The sequence below is a fragment of the Coregonus clupeaformis genome, chromosome 7, assembly GCF_020615455.1.
Source record: "Coregonus clupeaformis isolate EN_2021a chromosome 7, ASM2061545v1, whole genome shotgun sequence".
Taxonomy (NCBI): Eukaryota; Metazoa; Chordata; class Actinopteri; order Salmoniformes; family Salmonidae; genus Coregonus; species Coregonus clupeaformis.
Window position 1 is genome coordinate 15,684,079 of NC_059198.1, and position 27,300 is coordinate 15,711,378.

At 47.4% G+C, this 27,300-nt stretch overlaps 1 protein-coding gene across 1 annotated transcript in view; it reads right to left on the reverse strand.

Annotated features, from left to right (window-relative positions):
- Positions 1–960: 960 nt before the first annotated feature.
- The window catches only part of LOC121569915 (protein scribble homolog), a 120,171-nt gene continuing 93,831 nt past the window's right edge, over positions 961–27,300 (reverse strand). Inside the window, 25 exon segments of the mRNA XM_045221179.1 lie at positions 961–3,159; positions 4,596–4,650; positions 9,061–9,135; positions 9,616–9,653; positions 9,910–10,049; positions 10,727–10,873; positions 11,326–11,508; positions 11,689–11,781; positions 11,949–12,144; positions 12,606–12,768; positions 13,314–13,487; positions 13,723–13,779; positions 14,216–14,335; positions 15,014–15,160; positions 15,303–15,368; positions 16,214–16,267; positions 16,421–16,492; positions 21,005–21,085; positions 21,732–21,788; positions 22,016–22,135; positions 22,230–22,418; positions 22,536–22,652; positions 22,767–22,943; positions 23,040–23,150; positions 23,692–23,964. Of these exon segments, the coding sequence (XP_045077114.1) occupies positions 3,047–3,159; positions 4,596–4,650; positions 9,061–9,135; positions 9,616–9,653; positions 9,910–10,049; positions 10,727–10,873; positions 11,326–11,508; positions 11,689–11,781; positions 11,949–12,144; positions 12,606–12,768; positions 13,314–13,487; positions 13,723–13,779; positions 14,216–14,335; positions 15,014–15,160; positions 15,303–15,368; positions 16,214–16,267; positions 16,421–16,492; positions 21,005–21,085; positions 21,732–21,788; positions 22,016–22,135; positions 22,230–22,418; positions 22,536–22,652; positions 22,767–22,943; positions 23,040–23,150; positions 23,692–23,964 (3,018 nt within the window). The 3' untranslated portion in view covers positions 961–3,046.

Here is a 27,300-nt window from a genome sequence, read left to right on the forward strand (position 1 = left end):
TCAAACTAGGAACATGCCGCATCACAAGATTTGTCCCATTTGACTCTCACCTGTTACTATTGGCTCCGCCCACTAATAATTTAGCTAATTAGAAGACATTAACCACACCTGGATTCTAACCATTCAACCAATCACATTTGTGCTGCCCTCAGAACAAGATCGAATAAGGAAACCTTGGGCTCGATTTAAATCAGAGGGAGAGGCCCAACTCAGCGGAAAATCTCTCCCTTCAGCAGGTGGCATTTTTTATTTATTTCACCCACCAAGCAATGAGTGTCGAATTTGGTCAGCAAAAAAATTGCGTTGTGGACAATGACTCCCATTGTTTGGCGGAGAGACGTATCTTGTCAGTATATCCATAATGTTGGATTCAATCCATACCACAGAAGATCTGCATTGTAGCGCGGTTCACATTTAAGGAAAGGCACCACACCCTAATACGATATGTTTTCCCTCTTAATCAAATCGCAATCAACTTTTACAAGTTGAATGTACACGTGGCTTTTTTGTATAAAACTATTTCTGAACTGTATGGAAATATGGTAATTAGGTACTCTCATTAACTATGTTAATATTTGCTTATCCCGCTATTTTCTGCACATTGGATGAAGTCAGCCTAAATATTTTGGTTTCATTTAGTTAAGACGCTCCAGGACCATACTTACAGAGCAGATTGTGCATAAATACTAATGTGTGTAAAATGCATTTATATACCAAAAATGTAATGCACATTTTAAATTTCAGCCTGTGGTGCCTGGCTTTAAAGGTAATTTCTGATTGAGCAGACCATATGCAGCGTTTACCGTGAATGCAGACTGCGAACACGGTAACATTGCCTTTAAACGTCAAATGCGCTACAACGCAGAAGCTATGGATTTAATCAAGCCCCTTGACTGCGTGAGAAATAATAGGTTCACTGCAGGTTGTGTCGGATTACAAATACAAAGGCAATGCAATGAATCAGCTTGTTAAATGAAAAGTAAATTTTATTGTTCCTGAACGACAAAATAGACTTCTTTGGTTGTACAAATTCACTAGTTACAGTCTTGGATGAGCTCTAACCCTTGACCCCAGCACTTCTGCCCTTCCCCTCCGACCCGTTTGGAAAACAACATCCCCCTAAGAGAATTCAAGAAGAGAGTAACCAAAAAAAGTTCAAATAGTTGTTCTGCCTTAAAAATGTAGTGAATCCCATTGTCTGGAAAGTTTTACCTACTACAGTAAATTTAAAAAAAAGATCAGCCATTCGCAAATGTTATCAACCAAACTGAATTTCATTCAGGGAGAGCAACACGGAAAGCTCTGATTAGTACATTAAATTAAACGCGATTCTCTGCAATCAGATAACATCCACTGACAGCAGCAGGTAAAGCAGAGGAAAGACAGATTGAGAATGATGGTCGAATGAGATACATTTCCAGAGGGATTAACAAAATGTCTCTTGCCTCCACATGTTCTCACATTTAAAGCCAATATACATGCAGAAAGAGAGAGAGCGAGAGAGAGAGCTCCCCAGTCCAGAGCCTGTCCAGACACTCGCTTGGTCGTGGCTTAGTAGACTGGCTCAGTTCCGACCATTAAGTTTTGCTTTCCTTTTAGTATTTTGTACATTATTCACACAATAATAAAGGATTTTCAGTGGTGTCAGATTTAAATTAATAAAAGACAGATACAAAAATAAGCAAACACCTGCTACCTTCACCGGCCAAATCTGGAATACCATCCAGATATGAAAGATATGAGAGATTCACATTGACAAATTATGTCCCCAAAAAGGGCTGGGAAAGTACCATATAATGTAAATAATGAAGAAGCTGAAACTGAGTTTATGTTCCCAAATTGATAGGCATTTTGAATTACGACTCCAGGCTTATCTGATTTCTGTCAATATATGGATGTCTGATGGTCTCTCCAGTGTAGTTACATTCTCTAGAATGGGAATCTGACAGAATCTGATAAACCTGGTCTAGGACAGCTAGAGATCCTTTACTCTGGTCCACTGATATCACAAGCTTTACTGGGATCAGTTTCCCTACAAGAGTATGTGACAGCCTGTACATGTACCATGCTACAGTCAGAACCTGGATTAGGCCGGTGCATCAACAAAGTGAAAACAAATGTATTCATTGTTAAAGAAAAAGCAGGTTGAGGATGGATTTAAAAAATGTGCTTGCCTCATAAGATCCTTATAAATAATGCAAGGTATTTAAAAGTACATTTGAATTAATATGATATTATATGCATTGATGTCATTATGATAAATAAAATGCTATGCACCGCTCCAATGTTTGGTAGCACTCAAAAGTACAGAGGTTAACAACAATGTATTACAGGGGAGGCTTTGGATTGAAGTAATAAAATACAAGCAAAATAAATTATTTAAAAATATAAAAATGTTTTCTAAGCAGTGTGGCAGTGCAGTCGAGATATGTACGTAGTGTTTAAAATGCCTTGCACACATGTGGCAGTGAAGGTAGCAGTATGTTCCCCCCTCCTACAATATATACACTCCCCCTCCCCGAAGCCCACTAAAATCCCTGACATTTCACAATCTATTCACTGAAAACCTCCAAAATAGCATCTGAAAAGTTAGTATTACAGCCAGACATTTCATATTTTTTTCCTCTCTCTTCCAGAACACATTTTTCTTTTAAAACTGCAAAAATCAGAGGCGCAAAAATAAAAACATATAAGTCGCCTGTTAATATAATTCAGCTTCTAAAACGCAAACTGAAGAAAAATAACCCAAATAAAAAGGAAAACTTTTTGAAGCGTAACGCTAGCCTCACCGGCCCTCCTCCTCCTCCCTGGCATCGGGAACATTGGGCCTTGTGTTCATGCCAACTCATCCTCAGACTGTCAAGGCAAGACTGGCACGCAGGATATGACATGGTGTGTGTGTGTTTGTTGATTATCAGCATCATAGTCTCTGCAGTGGTTACATGGGATGCATCTCCCAAATTTGTGAGTGTGTGTAGTGTATAGTGACTCAGCGCCATCTCTGTGTGTCACACCCGAGTCTCCTGCGATAGGTGTGTGCGAGGTGTTATGTGGGCACGGCGGTCTCCAGGCTGCGGCGGCCCTGCCTCAGCTTGCGCTTGTTGCTGTAGAGGGCCATCTCCTCCAGCGCCGAGGTGGCAGTGGGCACCTCAGCGGGCACTGGCGGGCACAGAGAAACCAATATCAACATGACACCCCGGAGACTAAACCTAGGTTCACCTTTCAGTGAATCATAGTGACAACAGTTTTCCCCAATGTCAGAGCTGTGGCCAGTAAGAGCAAGCTCTGCTTTGAGAGAGGTTAGAGAGAGAAAGCGTGGCTAATCTGCCCGGCAACACCAGCGATACAGTTCCTAATAGGCAGGGGGCTGAGGGGGGAAAAGGAGAGGCTTGGTCCTGAACAGACCCAGTAACCTGCAAGGGAAGCCTTAGCCCAACAACATCAGCAGCTGCAAACCAAACCATCCAGTCCCATTTGGAAGTAGAAATAGCAAAATGTGAAATGATTGAATGAAGGAAAATGTATTAGAAATACTTGGACGCTCAATGTCTTAAAGGGGAAGTGTAGTATTTTACCAACTTAATGTTAGATGGTTCCTCGCCCTGAAAGTAGCTAGCAGTGGCTAAAGTCTGCTTAAGTTTGTAGTGGCTGTTTAAAGAAAACTGAACCATGGATTAGTTTCTCTTGGCCCATAGACTACTTTCAAGGTGAGGAACCATCTCAAATTAAGTTGCAAAATACTGAACTTCCCCTTTAAGTCTTTGGTTTAGTAAATTTGAGTTAATACAGGATCTGGATCTTGATCAGCAGTGTCAGTTTAACACACCAAACATTATGTACAGTACTGTAGCATGTTTGAAGGTCCTAGCTACACCTGAGGAATGGTAAGCGGGAGAAGCCATCAATGGTAAAGCAAACCCCTCCCAACGTTGGAAAACATCCCACGCCCCTACCCTGATACAATTGTAGCCTCCACAATGACAGACACTGTTACAAAGGCTACAGCCATATCAGGACAAACCAAGCCCTGCCACTCTAAAAAGCTGTGAGAGCGCGAGCGAGAGCGAACATAGAGAGTGAGAGAACATCCTACTACACTATGGTTTTCCACACTTAACTAACGGGGGTTAGAGTGAGAATGTGTACACAACTCATTAACACACAGCAGTTCACACACACACTCAGGCCAAAGTGCTCACACACACACACATACTGAAACACGCAGTGTGTGAATCCTACCAACACGAGTTGCTTATCCCAGGAAGTCACCTGAATCAAAGAGATAAAAGTGATCAGGATAACATATTGTACATTATATGGGCTAGGTCTGCAGAATTCTGGTAATTTCCCCAAAATTGCCATGTTTTTCAGATCCAGGTTGGACTTTTTCAGGTATCAGGAGGGAATAAGCAGGACATCTGGGAATCCTCCAACCAGGATTTCTGGAAAACCTGGCCATTTTGGGAAAGTTACTGGAATTTTGCAACCCTTGGGCTTAATCCTACTTAAAGTACCCTATTTACCAACAGAGACACTGGACCTCACTTGCTGTTGTTGTCAAGAGGTTTTTTAGACCCTGACCAACAGACACTCACCTGGGTTACTGGAGCCATCGTCAACGAACTGAATGTCGTCGACCGTGTCAGGGGACTGCAAGAGAAGGACACAGAGAGAGTGTGAGTGGATGAAGACCAGGGAATGTGGCCACCTTTTATCCCAGGAACACCTTCACCAAGTTGGGCTAGAGGACTGGCAGTGGGTGGGTGTGGGTCTTGACCCAGGCAGTCACTGTGGCAGCAAGGGGGGGAGAAGGTAGGTAGGTTGGTTCCATTTGCCCACAGCCACTGCAGTCTGGTCAGGCTGATGTTAGGATTGGGGAGGTTAAAGGTAAGGTTGTGTTAGTCCATCAGTTCCGGGGGTTGTTACATCACCCAGGTACAGCACAGAGAGCAGCTGTTCACAAGCAAGGAACCGTTACAAGACACTGAGCCGAACCACAGTCACCAATGCAGCAGAGAAAGTCACAGCCCAGCCCACTACACAGGTATCTGGACTAAGCACACATACAGTAGCTCATCTTGGTGCGAATTCTACTTTGTATCCTTTTCTCTCTCGCTCTCCTCCAACACTACTCACTCTGCCCCTACTCAGATGGTAATGTGCCGTCGCAACCTTCGCTCTCTCTCTCCCGCTACTCTTCCATCCTATCATCTCTTCCCTCTGCTCAATCCTTCTCCCTCCAATCTCCTGATTCTGCCTCCTCAACCCTCCTCTCCTCCCTTTCTGCATCCTTTGACTCTCTATGTCCCCTATCCTCCCGGCCGGCTCGGTCCTCCCCTCCTGCTCCGTGGCTTGACGACTCATTGCGAGCTCACAGAACAGGGCTCCGGGCAGCCGAGCGGAAATGGAGGAAAACTCCGGACCTGGCATCTTTTCACTCCCTCCTCTCTACATTTTCTTCCTCTGTTTCTGCTGCTAAAGCCAATTTCTACCACTCTAAATTCCAAGCATCTGCCTCTAACACTAGGATGCTCTTTGCCACCTTCTCCTCCCTGCTGAATCCTCCTCCCCCTCCCCCCCTCCTCCCTCTCTGTGGATGACTTCGTCAACGATTTTGAAAAGAAGGTTGACGACATCCGATCCTCGTTTGTTAAGTCAAATGACACTGCTGGTCCTGCTCACACTGCCCTACCCTATGCTTTGACTTCTTTCTCCCCTCTCTCTCCAGATGAAATCTTGCGACTTGTGACGGCCGGCCGCCCAACAACCTGCCCACTTGACCCTATCCCCTCCTCTCTTCTCCAGACCATCTCCGGTGACCTTCTCCCTTACTTCACCTCGCTCATCAACTCATCCTTGACCGCTGGCCATGTCCCTTCCGTCTTCTAAAAAAACCTACACTCGATCCCTCCGATGTCAACAACTACAGACCAGTATCCCTTCTTTATTTTCTCTCAAAAACTCTTGAGCGTGCCGTATTTAGCCAACTCTCTTGCTATCTCTCTCAGAATGACCTTCTTGATCCAAACCAGTCAGGTTTCAAGACTGGTCATTCAACTGAGACTGCTCTTCTCTGTGTCACGGAGGCTCTCCACACTGCTAAAGCTAACTCTCTCTCCTCTGCTCTTGTCCTTCTAGACCTGTCTGCTGCCTTTGATAATGTGAACCATCAGATCCTCCTCTCCATCCTCTCCGAGTTGGGCATCTCCGGCGCGGCTCACTCTTGGATCGCATCCTACCTGACCGGTCGCTCCTACCAAGTGGCGTGGCGAGAATCTGTCTCCGCACCACGTGCTCTCACCACTGGTGTCCCCCAGGGCTCAGTTCTAGGCCCTCTCCTATTCTCGCTATACACCAAGTCACTTGGCTCTGTCATATCCTCACATGGCCTCTCCTATCATTGCTACGCAGACGACACACAACTAATCTTCTCCTTTCCCCCTTCTGATAACCAGGTGGCGAATCGCATCTCTGCATGTCTGGTAGACATATCAGTGTGGATGACGGATCACCACCTCAAGCTGAACCTCGGCAAGACAGAGCTGCTCTTCTTCCCGGGGAAGAACTGCCCGTTCCATGATCTCGCTATCACGGTTGACAACTCTGTTGTGTCCTCCTCCCAGAGTGCAAAGAGCCTTGGTGTGACCCTGGACAACTTCCTGTCGTTCTCCGCTAACATCAAGGCGGTGACCCGATCCTGTAGGTTCATGCTCTACAACATTCGGAGAGTACGACCCTGCCTTACACAGGAAGCGGCACAGGTCCTAATCCAGGCACTTGTCATCTCCCGTCTGGATTACTGCAACTCGCTGTTGGCTGGGCTCCCTGCCTGTGCCATTAAACCCCTACAACTCATCCAGAATGCCGCAGCCCGTCTGGTGTTCAACCTTCCCAAGTTCTCTCACGTCACCCCGCTCCTCCACACACTCCACTGGCTTCCAGTTGAAGCTCGCATCTGCTACAAGACCATGGTGCTTGCCTACGGAGCTGTGAGGGGAACGGCACCTCCGTACCTTCAGGCTCTCATCAGTCCCTACACCCAAACGAGGGCATTGCGTTCATCCACCTCTGGCCTGCTGGCCCAACTACCTCTGCGGAAGCACAGTTCCCGCTCAGCCCAGTCAAAACTTTTCGCTGCTCTGGCACCCCAATGGTGGAACAAGCTCCCTCACGACGCCAGGACAGCGGAGTCACTCACCACCTTCCGGAGACACTTGAAACCCCACCTTTTTAAGGAATACCTGGGATAGGATAAAGTAATCCTTCTACCCCCCCTTACCCCACCCCAAATAAATAAAATAAAAAACATATTGTAAAGTGGTTATCCCACTGGCTATAAGGTGAATGCACCAATTTGTATGTCGCTCTGGATAAGAGCGTCTGCTAAATGACGTAAATGTAAATGTAATTCAACACTCATCCACATACCCACATGTGTCCCGAGTCTCCACACTTCAGCACTTCCACACTCCCTGATGTAACCTTTAAATCCATCATAGGGAATGTGCAGGTGCACTCTTTGGGACAAGAGTGGAGAATCAGAACGCAACCATACATGTTGCACACATACACCGAGGTCAATACACATTGTTAAAGCCCACTAAATAGCAGCTCAGTAACCGTATGCCAGAGAAGTTATGCACATTCCAGTGTCCCCCTAAGTTAGTGGGCAGCATATCAGTATCAGAGCAGCATATTGGCCTCTTTAGTTCTACTGGATTTAGGTCACATGAGGCACATCAAGACTAGGAAAGCTGGCTTAAAGAACATCAAATGATTAATCAAACTGGTGGAACTATTCGAGTATATAGCCATGTTATTTTTACTCGTTGTTATTCACTGTGTATTTATTCCTCGTGTCACTATTTCTATTAAATGTTTTATCTTATCTCTGCATTGTTAGAAAATGACCCGTTAGTAAGCATTTCACTGTTAGTCTACACCTGTTGTTTACAAAGCATGTGACAAATTCAATTAGATTTTCATTAGTTAAGAACAGCATGTTAAATTTAGAACTCCCCAAGGACAAATTAAACGGGAGCAGTGGAGGAATATTTGGTGGCCTTTCAGTGTGGAAGACTGATTGATAAAACACTTAATGCACAGATACTGTACAAAATAACATTCCAGAAGAAGCCGTAGCCCCCCCAACTCAGGAAATAAGACTGATAGCAGTACAGACAACCACAAAATACTGGACCAAAAACCACCACAACCACTGAGAAACAAGTCTCCCTGGCCCCGATGGAACCCCCTGCTTCCCCTGTAGACTCCTTCCCATGCAGGCTGAGATCCAAGCTTAGGGAGACCTCATTCTGTTTAGCCCAGGAAGTTCCCATCACCAATATGTTGGTTATGTTAAGTGATAGACTGGAAAATTGTATGCACCAGGAGTCAAGAGCATGACAGAAGATCCCAAATAGAGGATGCTGTGTTGTTGTTAGGTCTGCCTGATACTGGGAGACATGATTAGGAACCAGGACAGACCGGGCTCTGAGCCTCAGCCATGGAGAGAGAGGGAGAGCTGGTGAGAGTGAGAGTGGCTGAGAGGGAGGGAGAGATGCAGGATCTGGGCAGTTTTTCTGATTGGTGGCTGGTTAGTGGGGCTGAAATCACTGGTTGGTGAGTGTTGATGTTGCTTGGTGAAGGCTGGCTGGTTAGTTGGGTTGAAAATAAACTTAAAAGGTATTGGTTGGTGAGTGTTGGATGGTGAGTGGGAGAACAGCGATGGAGGGAAAGCTTTAAGTGGCGGTGAGAGGTCATCCTGATAGGAAACCCAGGGCCTGATTTGATTACGTGGTCAGTAGCTTACTGGTTTATTAGCGTATTAGCATGATTTTTCCAACTAGCAAGCCACATGCCCAGAATGGAGCAGCGGAGCAGGGAAAAATCAAATCAGGTGGAGAGCCAAAATGGCAGCCGCTGTAGAAGCAGTGGCACCACCAGCACTGTAAGGTCTGATTACTGGAGGACTAGAAGGGAGAGATGGGGACTTGGGCGGAGGCAGCAGGGAAAGCCAAGTGAGGGCTGGGGCCTGGGAGCTCAGCATGCAGGCAATACCTGGATGTCGTATACGGGTTTGGAAGAAGGAATGGCAGCAAACTGTCGGTAGTCAAACTTCTTTTCCGACAGGGACTAGAAGGACAGCAAAAAGGAATGAGGAAGAGGTCAGGAAAGAGGGAGAGAGTGAAGGGGGACAGGGATGGGTAAAGGGGAAGAGAGGGAGAGGGAAAGTGAAGGAGAGAGGAGGCAGCAGGAGGTGGATGGATGACTCATACTACAGTCCGGTGTGGCTTTTGGAGGGAGAGGGATGTGATTGGCTGTGGTGATGATCCTGGCATTTGATTGGCTGCAGTGATGATTGTGTATAATGGTGGAGATAAAATGTCAATGTGCTTTAAAGCCCATAAAAATAACTTTGGTCTACAAATAAGCACACTTTTGATGATGGAACGTCTCTCACCGGAACAGCTACTTAAAAGATAAGGAAGGCAAAAGTTACTGTTACATTGTTATTCTCATTTAAAATGAGCTCTGGTTGTCCAAGCAACAAGACCCTAGATTGAAATAGATTGATGTTTATCAAACAAAAGCAGGAGAGAACTCGATCCTTACCAGTCTGCCTGGTGACGTCACTCCTCTGGGACTGAAATCTGTACAAGACAGAAAAATGGAGGTGGGTTAGGACACTATTAGTCTGAATCCAATCGATGATTGAGGCGCGGTATTGAGTGAGAGGCCGCGTCCCAATCGGCACCTTATTCCCTATATAGTACACCCTAGGACTCTGGTCAAAAGTCGTGCACTATATAGGACATAGGGTGCCATTTGGGATACAGACATTGAGTGAAAGTGAATGAATGTAGGGGCTGAGCTGTGTGAGAGTACAAGAGACAGCCACTGATGTACCTTCCAGAGGGGTGGGGGATGGCGTGGGGGCGGGCGAGGGTGACTCGGCCAGCTGGTCCAGTGTCCCACGCTTCTTTCCATCCCGAGACTTAGCAATGACCATCTGAGCCTTCAGAGCATCCTGCTCCAGAGACTTCATCCTGTTGGAGAGAGAGAGCGCAGGACACACCGTCAGATAGAGAGATGGACAGGAGAGGGAGAAAGAGTGAGGGAATGAATGAGAAGAGGAGAGAGCTAGAAGTGACAGAGAAGAGAGCCAGAGAGAGTGAGGGAGAGCGAGAGGATACTAAGGCACGGTGCTCTAATTGAGTGGGGAGGACAACCAGACAACAGCAGCTGTTGGGTGCTCCTTGTCCTGGCCTGCTGTGGTTCACTCAACTCAGAAATGCTCGTTAATAAGACTACAATATAAAGACCAGCATGACAGACAGCATCCAGGAGAAGGACTACCTAGACAGGCCCTCAGCTCACAGACTGCTGCAGCCACACTGGGGGCTGTATGTTAGTACGACGAAAGATGGATTAAAACCAAGAGACGAGCGAGAGAAAGAGAGAGAGATTGAGACGTAGAATGTAACAAAGTAAGAGAGAAACCTAGCGACTGAGCGAATGGACGCAGCCAGCCAGCACGTGCAGAAGCGGTGACATCAAAAGCAGTCGGTGAAAAGCACAGTTGCAGGCACAGTCGTGTTGTGTGCACTTGCTTGGACCCCTAAAACTCAACACCCCCCAAACCATGGCACCCCACAGCAGCACAACCCCCACATTGGTGTGCGGGTCAGGGCCTGGGCCGGTGGGTGAGGTGAGGTGAGCAGACCTGAGCTGGGAGGCAGCGGAGGAGGAGGCAGCGTTTGGGGGCTGAGGGGGCGGCACGGTGCCCTGAGACGCCCTCACTCGCGACTGGTAGAGCCTCTTAGCCAGGTCCTGCTCATACTGCCTAACATCCTCCTCTAGGCCATAGGGCCTGCACCCACAACGAGGGGGAGGGGGGACAGGGAGAGGAGGACAGGAAAACGTACAGAGGGATGGGCGGATAGGGGACACAGAAAAAGAGGGGGAAAAAAGCAGAGATGGAGGTAAAACATTGAAACGAATAGGAGAGAGTGTCAGGGGAAAACCAATGAGACTAGTCTAGCAGAGATGAAAACAGTGAGAGGGAGGAGATCAGAAGTAGATAGAATCTCTGACAATTCCATGAGGAAAAGATGAGAAGAAACACGACATTTGACAAAAGCAAAGACAGTAGAAACACAGAAAAAGAGGTTGGGAAGGAAAAGAGGAATCCTGGCCCCTGCTGTTTTCTACTTGGCTCAGTATTTAGAATATATTGATTTATGTCCCTTTTTTGTTCACACATATTCAAATGTCCTTTTATGAGTGTGTGTGACGTGTGTGATTGTGTAAGTGTGTCTGTACCTTGCTGCCCTCCACATGGCTCTCTTCTCGGCCTCCAGAGCCCGTTTCTCGGCTGGGGAAAGGTCCTTGTCTCCGGCCGGGGCCAGCTCTGGACTCTGCATCCTAAGCCGCTCCTTTTGCCTCCGCTCTGCCTTGGCCGTCCGGATGGGAGCCCCCGACTCTCCAGGGTACACTGGGATCAGACTGGAGGAGAGGGAGGAACACAATGTAAAAAACACACTGCTAACACACAAACACCACCTCACACACACTGCTGGAGACTTGGGAGATGCGTCCCATGTATCACTGCAGAGACTATGATGCTGATAATCAACACACGCATGGATATGACTTAAAATCCATGAAGTGTTAGGTTGTCTTTACCCAGTCATGGAGTTGGGCCTCTGCTGCTCCAACCTGAAGCTCTCCTCTAGGGAATTCCTCTGGGAGTCTCCTTTACCATCCACTGACGAGGGCCTATGGGCACAACCATAAATAAGTGAAGATTAATTAACTGAATTTAAAATAAAAATCCTCCACAATATAATCTTCCATTACTCCAAACATAAACATCAGATAATTATAATGAGCAATCAATTCATCTACATTTAAAGTGCATTTCCTAACAAGAGAAAAGGCTGTACCCTGAGCTGCCACAGTAGCTAGGGGGCGTGTTATAGTGCCTGGGGGGCGTGGCCACAGGCTCCACTTTGTACTCCACCCCGTCCAGCAGCACCTTGCCCGTGGCCTTTAACACTCCCATCTGCTTCACCAGGTCGTCCTCCTCATCATCATCGTCATCCATCAGGTACTCCCGCGCCCGCTGCTCGAATCTCCTCTCTGGTTTAGTGGTGGTGCAGAAAGAGTTCCATTAGGATGAGATTCATCAAAATCTCAGTGTTTCCCAGCACCAGTCTTCCAGTGCCCCCAATAGTACACATTTTTGTTTTAGCCCTGAACAAGCACACCTGATTCAACTTAACTAATCATCAAGCCCTTGAGTTGAAACAGGTGGACTTATCATGGGCATCAATAAAAATGTGTGCCGTTGGGGGTACTCAAGGACTGGTGTTGGGAAACACTGGTCCATCTATACCATTCCAGCAACTTTCCCCAAATTCCCAGGTTTTCCAGAAATCCTGGTTGGAACATTCATGAAGGAATAAGCAATGAATTAAGTATCCTCCAACCAGGATTTCTGGAAAACCTGAGAGTTTGAGGAAACTTACCGGAAATGTGAAACCCTAGAAGGGGTTAAAGGGTATTATTTGGCCGTGACATAAAGGAGCTGGCTGACAAACCTTCCTCCTCCCTCATCTTCTTCAGGTCATCTGCTCCCACCAGGGACACACGGCCTTTGGGCTTGCTGTCGGGCGTCTGCTGCTTCACGTCGATCTCAAAGTACTTCTGTCTGTCCCTGAAGGAGCGCTGCTCTGGGCTGTCTCTGCCCCCAGGGGATGGAGTCTGTCGGGGAGGGGACCATCGGGTTAGGATGGAGGCAGAGCTACAGTCCATACACCAATATTACCCACACCGCCCTCTGGAATGGCCATGGGGACCAAAGAAGATATAATTTAGGGTTTGACATGCAGAATGAAGTGTTAATTGTGAACAGATGCAGATCCCACAGCAATGATTTCCAAACATGCAGATTTGAGATAAACCAAAATGTCACCATTTTGAATTGAGAATTCTCAGAGTTTTGAAGATATTACGTTTTTACAGTATATCCAGCACAGTATTCATTGATTGTCAAGAAGTAGGTTTGGAAAAATATAAATTAGGCCGTTGATCACAACCCAACACGACTAGCTACGATTGATTCTGAGAAGGATGAGAAGGATGATTGGTTGAAAGGATCCCACTTCTGACACTAAATGTAGCACCAGCGCCCCTTATCTCTGTAAGTAACAGTGATATAGACACTGTCATCACCACCAAAGCGAAAGGGACCACAGCCTGATCTGAGCCCGATTACGGGTACCCTTGGCGGGGTGGGAGGGGGTTACCTTTACGACCATGTCCATTGAGGCTCTGGAGAGGCGTGGCACTGCTGCCAGACTCCTATAGTCCCGACGGTCAGAGGAGAGGGAGGGTCGGGGAGAGACGGGGGCTGCCAGACCTCCACCCACTCCTCCGTCCCCCTCTACCTCATCCTCAAACACCTCGTTGTTCAGCTCAGGCTGAAAGAGCCACATGTACAAAAGTTGTCATGTCACCGGAGTGTCAGCCCAACGGGACATGACCAACTGCTAATTTGTCACTTTAATACAGGTTTTTATCTGCACTTCTTGGAACACATTCCAACCTGTGTTGCCATTCAAACTCATTCAACATCACACAGACAACACGAAAACACACTTACGGTCCTTAATGCTGTGTCTATAACATGTATTGTAATTTGGTACAAAGGCTCACCTCTGGAGAAGGAGAAGGCAGGTTGGAGTGGATGTTGTTCCTCTGGCCATACAGATCCTGTTGGTGGACACAGAAGTAAGAGGGAAACAGGAAGCAGAAAAAAGGACAGAAAAAAGACAGCCCAGTCATCACACAGTGGAGAGGCACAAACATACTTAGATTCTATTTCTATGGGCACAAAGCAGGCAAGGTGATGATAATGGTTGAGATGGGACTTCTCAGCACAGGAGCCATAGACGGCTGATGATGAACGATTGCTTTCAGAATGTGAATTGTGAACAACAGCACCAGGACGACAGAGATGCCGCTTTGTACAGTACAAAATGACACAAACTACTGCATTCCAACACAGTACGGACCACAGTTACAGGCCCAAACTGGGGGGCAGACTTTGAGGGGGGGGGGGGGAACAGGGACGACCAAATGGTGAAGACGACCACCACAGCATGCTTGTTGGGACCCAGGGGGTGCATGGGTGGGGCAACCTGCCTACCTGCAGCGGCGGCTCCAGCATGGCCAGCGAGTGAGGCACGGCGGCAAACGCCTTGTATGCCTGCTTGGGATTCAGGGAGAACTCATCGATCGTGTCGGGGGAGGGGGCACGAGGCTGCAGCTGGGGGGGTCAGGAGGCAAGAGAGGGAGGTCCATGAAGTGGGAGGAGGAGGAGACAGACCAAGACAAGGAGAGGGACTATGAGATAAAACAGCCAAGCTGAAGAAGACAGTGGGAGAACAGGTAGGTGGAGACAGACCATGACATGAGGGGGATGTTTCGAGAGACAGACAGTAGGGCTGGGCGGATGAGGATGTGTCTGCCTTGTTGAAGCTATGGCACTCAGATAATGTGTGCACAACTCGTCGGCATATACAGGAAACCGGGAGATTGTTGAGATTCAACCCATAGCTGACTTATAGCTGTGGGCTGATGCGGTGGGGTTAGCCCAATCACCAGATGGAATGAAACAAACATTCCAGAACTCCCCTGTGTGCCATTGGTTGGCTCTGGCTACAGTAGCAGCTAGTTAAGCTGAGAATGCAAGTCCACTTTCACAGAGCTTGTCTTCAACAACAGTGTTCTCTTGCTGTGAGTCCCTGTGTGCGAATGAATGCAGGGACAGGGACCCAGTTCAAACTCTTTGGTAAGTAGCTTCAGAAATAGTATGACATGTTCTTTTTTTTGTCGATTAGCATTCGTGACACTGCTGTGAGTCAGTGAGGCACCGGTTTTTGAGACGACAGCACAGGGGTGGGGGGGTCTCACCCTCACCCTACGTGGTGGTGAGGGGTCTTACAGAGGTCTGGGAGTTGATGGGGGAGGGGCCATGCTGGAAGGGGTTGGGACTGCTGTGCCCGTCTCTGCTGTGACCGTCCGGAGTGGCTGGCGAGGTGTTTGGCCGCCCGCCACCACGGGAGAGGGGCTGGATGGAACCCGGCCTCGTCTGGAAGGGAAAACCACAACAAATATGTTAAGAACTTCAATATAGTCTCAACAGTGAGAAAGGACTATGAATGCTTACTGTCAATGAGGGACAATGGAGCACAGATCTTGCCCCCATACATGACTAGATTGAAGGTCAATACCTCATAGGGACTCAATGGTGAGTTATTCTTGGCAGGCAGTGCAGTGGGGGGGAAATGAATGCTTGCCTGAAAGAAAATACGGCAGAATGCATGGAGCTGACACGATTGCTTACATGACAAGTCACACACCCCCATGCTAGCATTTCAACATAGATGTAGGGTGAAGTTGCCCCTAGATGCTGATCGTGGGTCAGTTTGGCATTTTCCACACTAATGGTTCAAGTTAGGATTGGGGAAGCTGATCCTAGATCTGTATCTAGAGGACACTTCACCCAGGAGCTTTCAACATGCAGGCATGGTCTGTATAGGCGCAAACATGGTTCTCACACAAACATACACGCAGAATGGAAATGCTTTCGCAACTACTACCCTAACTTGAGCTACCCTGACGATGCAAAATTAACACTAGCTCTGAATTCTGGAACACATCTGTTCTGAAACTGAATAACCTGCAGTAGCTCAGAACACCTTCCAATACTTGGTAAACATATTTCAACATCGTTCTCAATGCAAAGCTCAGGGTTCCTTACAAATTCCAGCCAAGCTAGAATTAAAAAAGGCACAGATGGGGTAGGGTCCTCAACAGGGAGATAATCTGAGTCTCCAAATACGGAGTGTGCATCCCAACCTACACCCTATTCCCTATGGGCCCTGGTCAAAAGTATTGCACTAAAGGCAATAGGGCACCATTTGGGATTAAACCAGTCTACTACTGCATGAAGCAGAGAAAGTGTCAGTAAGGCCAATTGAAAGCTCAGCAGTCACAAGTCTCAGAAATTCACACTTGCAGTATAGCTCTGCTGTAGTACAGCTCATTAGAAACAGCTGACACAATGGCAAAGGATCAGACTCTACTGATAGTCGTCTATGGAAGCTGAACGGACAAAGACAGGCCAGAGCAGACCACTTACGAAGCGGGTCTCCCTGCCTGCACACAGGGAGCTGGTGGAGGAATGAGCACTGGGCTAGGGAGGGATGGAGGAAGAGGGTGAACCAGCAGGTAGGGTACCTCAATGCCATCTACCCTGTTCTCTGAATTGACTTATGGAAAAAGAGAACATAAATAGGTGCTGTGAAAGCGTAGGTGTCAATGAGAGGATTTGTTGGGGTGAACTTACCGGTTGTGTGCTAGGTGAGTAGGGGGCATCTCTAATGGGACTGTCTGTCCTGGGGGGCTCAGTGGAGGGTGCCTAGAGAACACAGACAGAGACACAGAGAGACACAGACAGAGACACAGACAAAGAGAGCGAGAGAGAGACAGACAGAGAGATTAAGCAGCTGTTCCAACTTTCACCTATTTTACTCTCAGTGCAATAAGCTGGTTATTGTTATTGTTAAAGTTGAAAAATTGCAGATTTCCTGCTTATTCTGGAACACTTAAGAACAGGATTTCTGGACAAGAGTGGGACTTCTGGCAAAGCTACCAGAATTTTGCAACCCTTTTGGTGCAGCAAATACTAGTAGACATGTAACAGTCCTTGAGCACATACACTTCTCATATCAGTCAACACACAACCCAGTCAATAAGAAGTTACCGCTGGGCACCATGCACTTTAGCATCGGTCTCTACTGTACCATGGTTCTTGTTCCTTTCAAACTCATACTTGAGATGTTTAGGATTGAGGCTTGAGTTCCTCCTCACAGCTGTTGAGTGGACATTCCTACCAGTCCAGGACTCCTAGCGGGAATGTTACACTGCAGAGTCCCTGCTGCGCTGTGCACTCCCACACTCATTCATAGCAGGGCATTTCTCCATCTCAATTCCAACAGTCACATGCTCAATTGCTCATGGTTATTTTCAAAGGGTTAGTGAAGGAGACATCCATAAAAACAGGTGACTTCACACATCTTGGTCATTCAAGTCATCTTGGCTGGCAGTGTTGGTGATTAGCAATGATGATGTCACACAATAGCAAGTGTGTATCCTTTACTACAGGGAGAAACTCCATGAAAATAAGTCAGATCGGTTTATTACCATAATGGTTAGGTTACAATGGAAAACTCAAACACATATTTCTATCTTATAAACTCCTGGTTGAAACATTTCTATTGGTGCGCAGAGACAAAGGGAGGTGCTACTCCTACACCAGGCCACTCACTGTGCCACACACCATGCTGGCTAAAACCCACACACGCAGGCAGGCAGGCCGGCCGCTTGCCTTGCTGAACAACCAGGGCTGCAACTTGCCGCCGCTCCCGTAGCCCACAGGAGGCCCTGATAGGATACGCTCCGAGGGGGGGCGGCCCTTTCCCTTGCGATTGGCCACCAGGAAGGGGTTCTCACTGAAGTTGATTGGCTGGGAGTCCACCAGAATCTCCTCCTCCTCGTCTTCAGCGGTAGGAGGGGCTTCTTGTCTAGCTGCTTCTTGATTGGAGGAGGTGATGGAGGACCTGGGAGAGTGCTGGGACATGTAGAGGGGTTCGGCCTCTCTGATCATAGTAGGGCAGGACTGAGGCAGAGCATTGGGGTCCACGTGGTAGATGGAGGTGGAGGGCTGCCCCTGGCCAAAGCCCAGGGGCTCTAAGGGGACAGAACATTGGGCCTGCAGGGGGGCCTCCATGGGGGCAGTCGCACAGACCGAGGGAGCGAACTGAGGAAGAGCCAGGGAGAGAGAGAGAGAGAGAGAGAGAGAGAGAGAGAGAGAGAGAGAGAGAGAGAGAGAGAGAGAGAGAGAGAGGGAGGGATAAAGGCCTAGAAAAAACAACATCTGAACAGAGAGGGATGCAGATAAAACACAAAGGGGGAGGGAGAGAGAGAACTGAGGAAGAGAAAAAGTACAACAGATATATAAAGACCAGAGGAAAATACAGAGAAGATGGAAATACAGAACAGAAGGTAAAGTCCAAGCTTGATAAAAAGAGATGGCGACAGATCTCTATGTGTTAAGAAATGAGAGACCGACTGGAGGGAGAGAGGATGAGACAGATGGGATAGAGATATAGGGAGCAGTGTTGAGTAAAGAGAGCTAAAATAGGCACACAGCTTATCTCAGAGTTAGACCCACTTGACACTCTGGCAGGCCAGATATCAGGGATCAGAGCCATCAAACCAAACCCATGTGTAACCGGCACAAAGTGCTATCACCATGCTCAGAAAACAAGCCTTACGACACATCTATTGCCTAGTCAGCGTCCAAAATACAGTTGCAAAATTCCGGTAACTTTCCCAAACTCCCCAGGTATTCCGGAAATCACGGATGGAGGATTGACGGATTTCCTGTTTATTCCCTTCTGATTCCGGGAATTTTCCAAACAGAATATCTGGAAAACCAGGAAACTTTGGGAAGGTTATCATAATTTTCAACCCTACACACATCTCAAATGCCTACCGTCCAGTTAGTGTGCAAAACTTATTTAATGCACAAGGGCTTTTTGTGTATAAGGGAGGAGCCCAGCCCATGTGACAGTTAATTTCATCTGGGGAGAAGGAGCTCCCGGCAGATAGATTAGTTTCTTGAAGCATTAAAGGGTTATCTATCCTTCTAGTTACGCTCCCATTACCACAGCAGCAGCCTTCCCTGCCACCGCCTTAAATAACCCAAACACTATCAGTACAGTTTGACAGTAGACACTTAGGCTCCAGTCCACTCCTTACACTACGAATCAGGCCTCAATACACTCCACATATGGGATAGCAGAGAGTTCATTACAGAAGCAAACCATGATGCCTGCCTTCATGCGTGACTAGATACAATACCGCACACAACCGTGGATAAGGTGCTTGGATAAAACAAATATTCTTCAACCAGAACATGGCGTCATAGAGTGTGTTCCACTGGGACCAGGTTGGATCTGAACTCAAAATGTAAAGTGCAAAATATGCCATGGCTTAAAATCGGACGAGGCGTAGTTACTTCAGAACTACATTGTTCTACATTGCCCCGTGCATTCCAAGACATGACCTTGACATGTCGTGACAATCCAAATGGCATCACTAAGAATACCTGCAGTCTCTAATTGTGACACATTGTAGTGTTGCTGGTGGACATGGCGGTAAAATGTGGCCTATAATATTGGAGGTCAGTGGGGTCACCCACTGGGGTGGAATGTGAACAAGTACCCTTTTGGCACAGGCTCGGAAGACAGTAGAAGACAGCTGGGCTGGGGCCTGAGGGGGGAGGGCAGGAGCGAGAGAGACGACCAACATGCCAACTAACGTTACCCAGCTGGCCTGGGAAAGGGTGGAGCCAAGTAAGATTTATTACGACACACCCCTGCTTACCGCTTCATTTTAATGCCAAGAAGAACTAATAATCTTCTAGGGTACACTGGTCATTGAACCCAGTGGTCCTCATTCCAACTGTAATGCATAGCCATAATGCAAGAACAGCTGCAGGCAGTATATAGGTTTAGCACTCGCAGAAAAGCCCCATGGCCTAGTACTAGAGCTTATTAGGAGTCTAACCACTGTGGCATAAAGAGAAAATAAATAGCTAACCCAAATACAATAAAGAGTCCTACTACAAACAAAGCAAGGGGGAAAAACTGCAATATTGTCAAACTATAGCCTTGCTTATACATTTATCTATGCAGACCCTAAAACAGTGATAGGTATGAGAGGGCCAAAGTCAGCACCTTGTCAGCTCATAAATCCTTAGTCATTCACATCGTTAGCAAAATGGCTGCCGTTCACACATGGAGCTAGAATACAGAATTGACACAAAGACGGTCCAGAGAGTATCTCAATGGACTTGAATAGACAAATGAAGGAAGGAAACACTCAATAAATCAGATTGATGACAAAGAGAGAAAGACACAGAAAGTAGAGCACAGTCACCCCCCGTCTGTCTGGCGCTGTCCCTATACTCACTGTGGGCTGTTGGTTGGAGGGACCAGGGGTGCAGTAGCTCCACTCAGACCAAACTCTTCCAGGGACACCGACTGACTGAATGACTGAGAACCCACATTGGGACATTCTCCCACCCTCTTTTGCCTGCACCCCTCTGACTCTGATCTCAGCCAGGTTTAAAATAACCCCCTGAGCAGAGGCTGGGTGGTGGTGGGGGCAGCTGTCCCCCTCCCCCACCTCTCCCAATCAGCCCAGAGACTCCAGTGTTTTTTACTGTACCAGCTACCAACCATTTTGGCTGCATAATTTCCCTTCTATTTCCCTCCATCTCATCTTAGTCTTTCTTCGTGTACTAGATCTTCCATTAGTCTCTGGATTTTTCCTCTTGATTACTTCTTTAGGCGATGTCTTCAAGCCAAGGTGGACGAACCATTAACATAACATAACACAAATGGATCCTGTTTTGGGATGCAGTGCTTCATCATCATATCACAGAAGTCAATAGAATGGTTGTAGAGGCAATCCATTCCTTGGGCCTGGCATTCGCTAGACAGAAGGCACAAAGCATTGGTGAGGAATGCAGGAGTCAGGGTTGTGAATATGGAGGGGGGGGGGGGCACTTTCAACATTCTCCCCCTGGCGTCCAGAGGCACCTGCTTGGCCTCTGGTCACTTAGGGTTTCCCGGAAGATAAACAGGGCAGATTCCACAGGGAGGTCTATTCTGGGCCCAATGGGGCCATTTCCAAGATAGTCAGCAAACAAATCCAGGCATTTCAATCCAGGTATTTCACAGCCTTAGTCAGGAATCACAGGGTATATATGGGTTACCTCATAATTTCCCCATAATCATCAAAATGGGGGTTGTGTTACCTTTCAAGTAAAATCATTCCTTAACTGTTAACTTCAACTTACCCTGTTGACCTTCTGCAGAGCGGTGGTGGGCAGTGCGGCCAGCGTCCGGTAGTCCAGATTCAGAGGCCCAGTGCCCAGGTTCTAAGGGAACAGGAGAAGGTTGAGTGTCAGACATACTGGAGAAAAAAATACACTTCCTCTCATACTACTCTCATGTGTCACTCTGTAACTGACCAAAGCTACTTCATCATTACATAAATATGTATTGAAGAACAACAGTTTCCAGAACATTCCAATCCAAATATTATAGTAAAATCGTCCGGACTGGAGCTGTCCCCTCTCTGGTAGGGAGGTGGTTGGTTGAGCTGAGGACTCGGAGGCCCAGGGAGTATCAGTCTCACCTCGGTCTCCTCTTCTAGCAGGCGAGTAGCCTCCTCACGCTCCAAGCGCATGCGCTCCTTCACCGAGAAAGGGGGGAGGAGGACACCCAGCCACACACGTGTAATTATAGAGAATGAGGGTGAAATCAGTGAAGGTGGAATGGAAAGTGAAATGGGCAAAAAGACAAACATGGAGGAATGAAGTGGAGGTGGGATGAGTGGAGATGGAATGGCGTATGGACGACCCAGACACATTGTGGGGGTAAGAGATAGGGAGTGGGGGGGGGAGAGAGAAGATAAAAGGGAGAGAGGATAGAATCCACACACATTAGAAAAGTGCTCCGTTTATTTGCCACAGTAGCAGTAAAAGCATGCGAGGGAGGACTTGACTACGTAGTCTCACTCACCACTTTCTCCATCTCTTCTCTCTCCCACTGTGATGCCTCTCGCACCATCTCCACCTCCTAGAAAATTGATTTTAGGTCAAAATGTTTCATATTAACAGTCATCCATTCTGTTATCATGTATTTGTGGAAACATATGCTCCTTTTCTTTGTTAATCACTTTGCACTAGCACCTTTTGTTATTCTTTGGAGCATGGATTAAATGTAGTATATCTTTGCATCTCGGCCATCCATTGTAGCCTTAGGGCAGACCCTCACACTGGCTTTCTGTGTCATATTATTCTCACCTTCTGTAGGATGTCCATCTCCTCAGGACTCAGGTCTCGGTCTATAGAGGAGATGCTCTCCATGCTGTTCTTACGCACGATGCCCACCGCAAAAGGGTTGGCAATGATGCCCGGCGACGCCTGAAAAGACTCACAATAAACACAGCGTCCATTTTGAATCTGACTCTGCAACTAAGGGTCATTACAACCCGGAATGGAAGTCAGTTTCTCTTACCTCTATGGCGGCAGCGTTGCCGGGGTCGAAGCCGTCACACACCAGCATGACCAGGGTGTCTCCCACGGCGCGGAGCACCCGTACAGCCTCCGTGTGGGTCATGCCCAGCAGGCTGTGGTTGCTCACCTCCAGGATCCGCATGCCCACCAGCAGACGGCCGTCTCTGGCCGCTGCACCGCTGGAGCTCACCTACAGGGGGCGATGCAGGGGGGGGAGAAGATAAAGCAATAACACTAATGGGAAAACCATCTACATTGGTGTAGTGGTTGACCCTGTGAGAAAGACGAGCTGTAATGCCTAAGGTACCTTGGATATGAAGATGCCCTCATCGGTGGCGTCGAAGGGGTTGCCAGCGTGGCCCTTGGCACCACCACGGATGCTGATGCCCAGCTTCTCTCCAGGCTGCTTCTGGATCACTATCTCCTGTATAGGGACACATAGATCAGGATATGGGACTGTGTGTGTGTGTGGAGAAGGGACAGAAGATGTGTGTATGCAGGCCTATTTCCGTGTACATGTGTGTTTAAGAGACGTCACCTGCATCCCCGGCGGTGAGGGGTCCCTGCGCACCAGCATGCGGATCTCCTGTTTGTTGGAGAGCAGGGCTCTAACAGCCTCCTGGTGGGTGGCGTGGCGTAGGTCGATAGTGTTCACCTCCAGTATCCTGTCCCCGACCCGCAAGCCACTCTGACACGCCAAGCCATTGGGGATCACCTAGCACAGGCAGACATGGAGGGTGAGATACACAAACTAGGAAACATGGGAGGAGAGAGAAAGAGAGAGAGAGAAGAGAGAGAGAAAGAGAGAGACCTTTGAGATGAAGACACCAGGCTCGCTGATGCCGAACGGATGACTAGCATGGTCGCTGCCTCCCACGATGCTCAGTCCCAGAGGGCCGCCCGCCTTCACCAACGTCACTTCCTGTCAGGAGAGAAAGTGAAGCGACTAACGTAAACAGTGTTGTCTATAAAGTTTTATTTTAGGGACTTTGACTAGGACAGGGGCACTACAAATACAGTACCTGGAGGAAAACAGGAAAACATCACAGAAGGAGTGTCCCAACAGACTAATACCAAATACACATTTGAACTCAATACCTTACCCTGAGTCTCCTATTTGACAAGACCACAAACCATCTTTGGAACTACTATATCTACTTGTAAATGAGACTAGACATAGGCCTAAGCTCTTAGTCAATGGAACAGACTCCAGTTCATGGCATTATTCACTCAGTGGATAATACAGCATTTCACTGGGCCACACTACACCATCCTAGCATATTTAACCTAGGTTAGGACTAAGTCTTCGTACCGTGCACCATCTTCTCTGGAGCTGGAGAACAGTTGAGATAAAGGCCAAATGAAAAGGCATTAAAACTAGAATAAATCTGAAACTCCTTCATGGTAACTAACCACCACCCAAACCACATTGTACTATACCATCTTCCCTCCCTCCGTCTCACCTCGATGGGGTACTCGTCCTGCAGCGGCCGGCTCAGGTGGTTCCCGTGGGGCGAGAGGCGCGAGTCGTCGTTGCCCTCCTCCTGGTCGGGCGAGTCGGAGGGCTCTGGTGGCGGGGGGGAGTGGGCGCGGGCACGGGACAGGCCTGGGGAGCCCCCTGCGGTGCCTGGCTCGGCCTGGTCGCGCTCCACCAGGAGGGCGATGGTGGGGGAGGTGCCGGTAAGCAGTGCTACTGCCTGGTCATGCCTGGCCTCTGTCATGTCTACACCATTGATCTGAATCGAACGGCACAACCAATGAGGCCGGGCGTCAGTAGGCTGACTGACCAACCACAGTGTGCGACACTCAGGACTGGAAGCTCGGTGAGGGCGGACAGCTATGTGTTCAGACTCATATCATTACTGAGTAGATGCACATCACGTTGCCATAAAGCTGTATATTATCGTCACTGTAAAATAACTGTCTCAATCGTCACTCAATATAATACATTGAGACGTACAGTACCAAAGCAGGCCTGAGTGTTTGTGTGTATGTATGTATGTATGTATGTGTGTGTGTGTGTGTGTGTGTGTGTGTGTGTGTGTGCGAGAGAGAGAGAGAGATATCTGAAGACATCAGGAGCCAACACCCATACAGAGGAAGGGAGGCAGGCGGAGAGAGGAGAGGAGAGAGGGGGAGGAGCGGAGGGCAAGCTAGCAAAGAGGAGCTTCTCCTGGGAGCTACAGTAGGATAAACCGTTTCTCCAATATTCCAATCTCAAAGTCTTAAAGGTTGTCCTAAAAGTCCTGTCAATGCAATATACTATATTTAAGACTGGCCAATCTGACTTAGGTCCATACTATCCAATTGCCTTGCTCACTGAAAATAGAGGGCAACATCATATGATGACTGCCAAAGAAGGGGCTGATCTTAAGTCAGCAACAGCAAGCAGAGTCGTTAATATTTTTTCTACAGGGCAAGGCCGAGTGATACAGCTCCATCCCAGTACTGCTCCTAGACCTATTCTTAAACTGTAGAAATGGTCAACTATCTTATTACATTGCAGGGGGCATTTGAGGATGGATTGCAGTCTGTAAACTTTCATAAAATGTTGAACGAGGTCCTGAGTGATTGAAGAAAAAGGGGCTGATTGGTCCTCTGGTCCGAGTGACAAACAGAAGCCAGCACTGACCATACAGTACCGGCTCTTACCATTGGCTGATATGCTTACTGTGGCTGCTGCTATGGTAATACAGGTGGTTACCACGTCAGCCGTCCCAGAGGGTCCCCCCTCCCCACCACACCCAACACCACCGAGAAGGCAAGGAAACGCATTGTGCATTAGTGGCCATGCGGAGAGAGAGAGGTGGCGAGAGAGCGAGAAATAGAGAGGGCGGAGAGAAAGAAAGAGCAAGAGAGAAGCAGAATCATTCATGGAACCATTATATGATTCCCCTCACATAGGAGGAGGGAGAAGAGGAGGGTTTGGGAGAGAGAAAGAGAAACGGTTATGATTCAGAGAACAAGACAGGAGTAGCTATAGAGACACGAGTGCACCGTATCACACTGCACACAAGGTTAACAAATGTTGAGATTGAATGAATTGAGATTGGTTCAGTAAAGAAAAGTTGAGGGCTTGTGCAATCATATCAAGGCCCTATATTTGCAGCCAATAGACCATGGTCGTGGATATGGGCATGAGGGTACATGCTACTCTGGCAAGGCCATGCTACGGTATGATAAAACCACTATGATGCCAAAGAAAAGAGAGGCACAGTGAAGAATCATGCAGTAGGAACCTTGGCTTCAGCAGTCAATCACATACAGTTGAAGTCGGAAGTTTACATACACCTTAGCCAAATACATTTAAACTCAGTTTTTCACAATTCCTGACATTTAATCCTAGTAACAATTCCCTGTCTTAGGTCAGTTAGGATCACCACCTTATTTTAAGAATGTGAAATGTCATAATAATAGTAGAGAGAATGATTTATTTCAGCTTTTATTTATTTCATCACATTCCCAGTGGGTCATAAGTTTACATACACTCAATTAGTATTTGGTAGCATTGCCTTTAAATTATTTAACTTGGGTCAAACGTTTCGGGTAGCCTTCCACAAGATTCCCACAATAAGTTGGGTGAATTTTGGCCCATTCCTCCTGACAGAGCTGGTGTAACTGAGTCAGGTTTGTAGGCCTCCTTGCTCACACACGCCTTTTCAGTTCTGCCCACAAATTGTCTATAGGATTGAGGTCAGGGCTTTGTGATGGCCACTCCAATACCTTGACTTTGTTGTCCTTAAGCCATTTTGCCACAACTTTGGAAGTATGCTTGGGGTCATTGTCCATTTGGAAGACCCATTTGCGACCAAGATTTAACTTCCTGACTGATGTCTTGAGATGTTGCTTCAATATATCCACATAATTTTCCTTCCTCATGATGCCATCTATTTTGTGAAGTGCACCAGTCCCTCCTGCAGCAAAGCACACCCACAGCATGATACTGCCACCCCCATGCTTCACGGTTGGGATGGTGTTCTTCGGCTTGCAAGCGTTCCCCTTTTTCCTCCAAACATAACGATGGTCATTATGGCCAAACAGTTCTATTTTTGTTTCATCAGACCAGAGGACATTTCTCCAAAAGGTACGATCTTTGTCCCCATGTGCAGTTGCAAACCATAGTCTGGCTTTTTTATGGCGGTTTTGGAGCAGTGGCTTCCTCCTTGCTGAGCGGCCTTTCAGGTTATGTCGATATAGGACTCGTTTTACTGTGGATATAGATACTTTTGTACCTGTTTCCTCCAGCATCTTCGCAAGGTCCTTTGCTGTTGTTCTGGGATTGATTTGCACTTTTCGCACCAAAGTACGTTCATCTCTAGGAGACAGAACGCATCTCCTTCCTGAGCGGTATGACGGCTGCGTGGTCCCATGGTGTCTATACGTGCGTACTATTGTTTGTACAGATGAACATGGTACCTTCAGGCATTTGGAAATTGCTCCCAAGGATGAACCAGACTTGTGGAGGTCTACAATTTTTTTTTCTGAGGTCTTGGCTGATTTCTTTTGATTTTCCCATGATGTTAAGCAAAGAGGCACTGAGTTTGAAGGTAGGCCTTGACATACATCCACAGGTACACCTCCAATTGACTCAAATTATGTAAATTAGCCTATCAGAAGCTTCTAAAGACATGACATCATTTTCTGGAATTTTCCAAGCTGTTTAAAGGCACAGTCAACTTAGTGTATGTAAACTTCTGACCCACTGGAATTGTGATACAGTGAATTATAAGTGAAATAATCTGTCTGTAAACAATTGTTGGAAAAATTCCTTGTGTCATGCACAAAGTAGATGTCCTAACCGACTTGCCAAAACTATAGTTTGTTAACAAGAAATTTGTGGAGTGGTTGAAAAACGAGTTTTAATGACTCCAACCTAAGTGTATGTAAACTTCCGACTTCAACTGTACATATCAGCTAAGGCCATGTTAGTCTAGAACTGCGTCCCAAATGGCACCCTATTTTCTATATAGTTCACTACTTTTAACCAGAGCCCATAGGGAATAGAGTGCTATTTGGGATGCACACTACATGGGCTGGCACAGCAGCACAGGACAAGCAGAGGCCCAATTCTC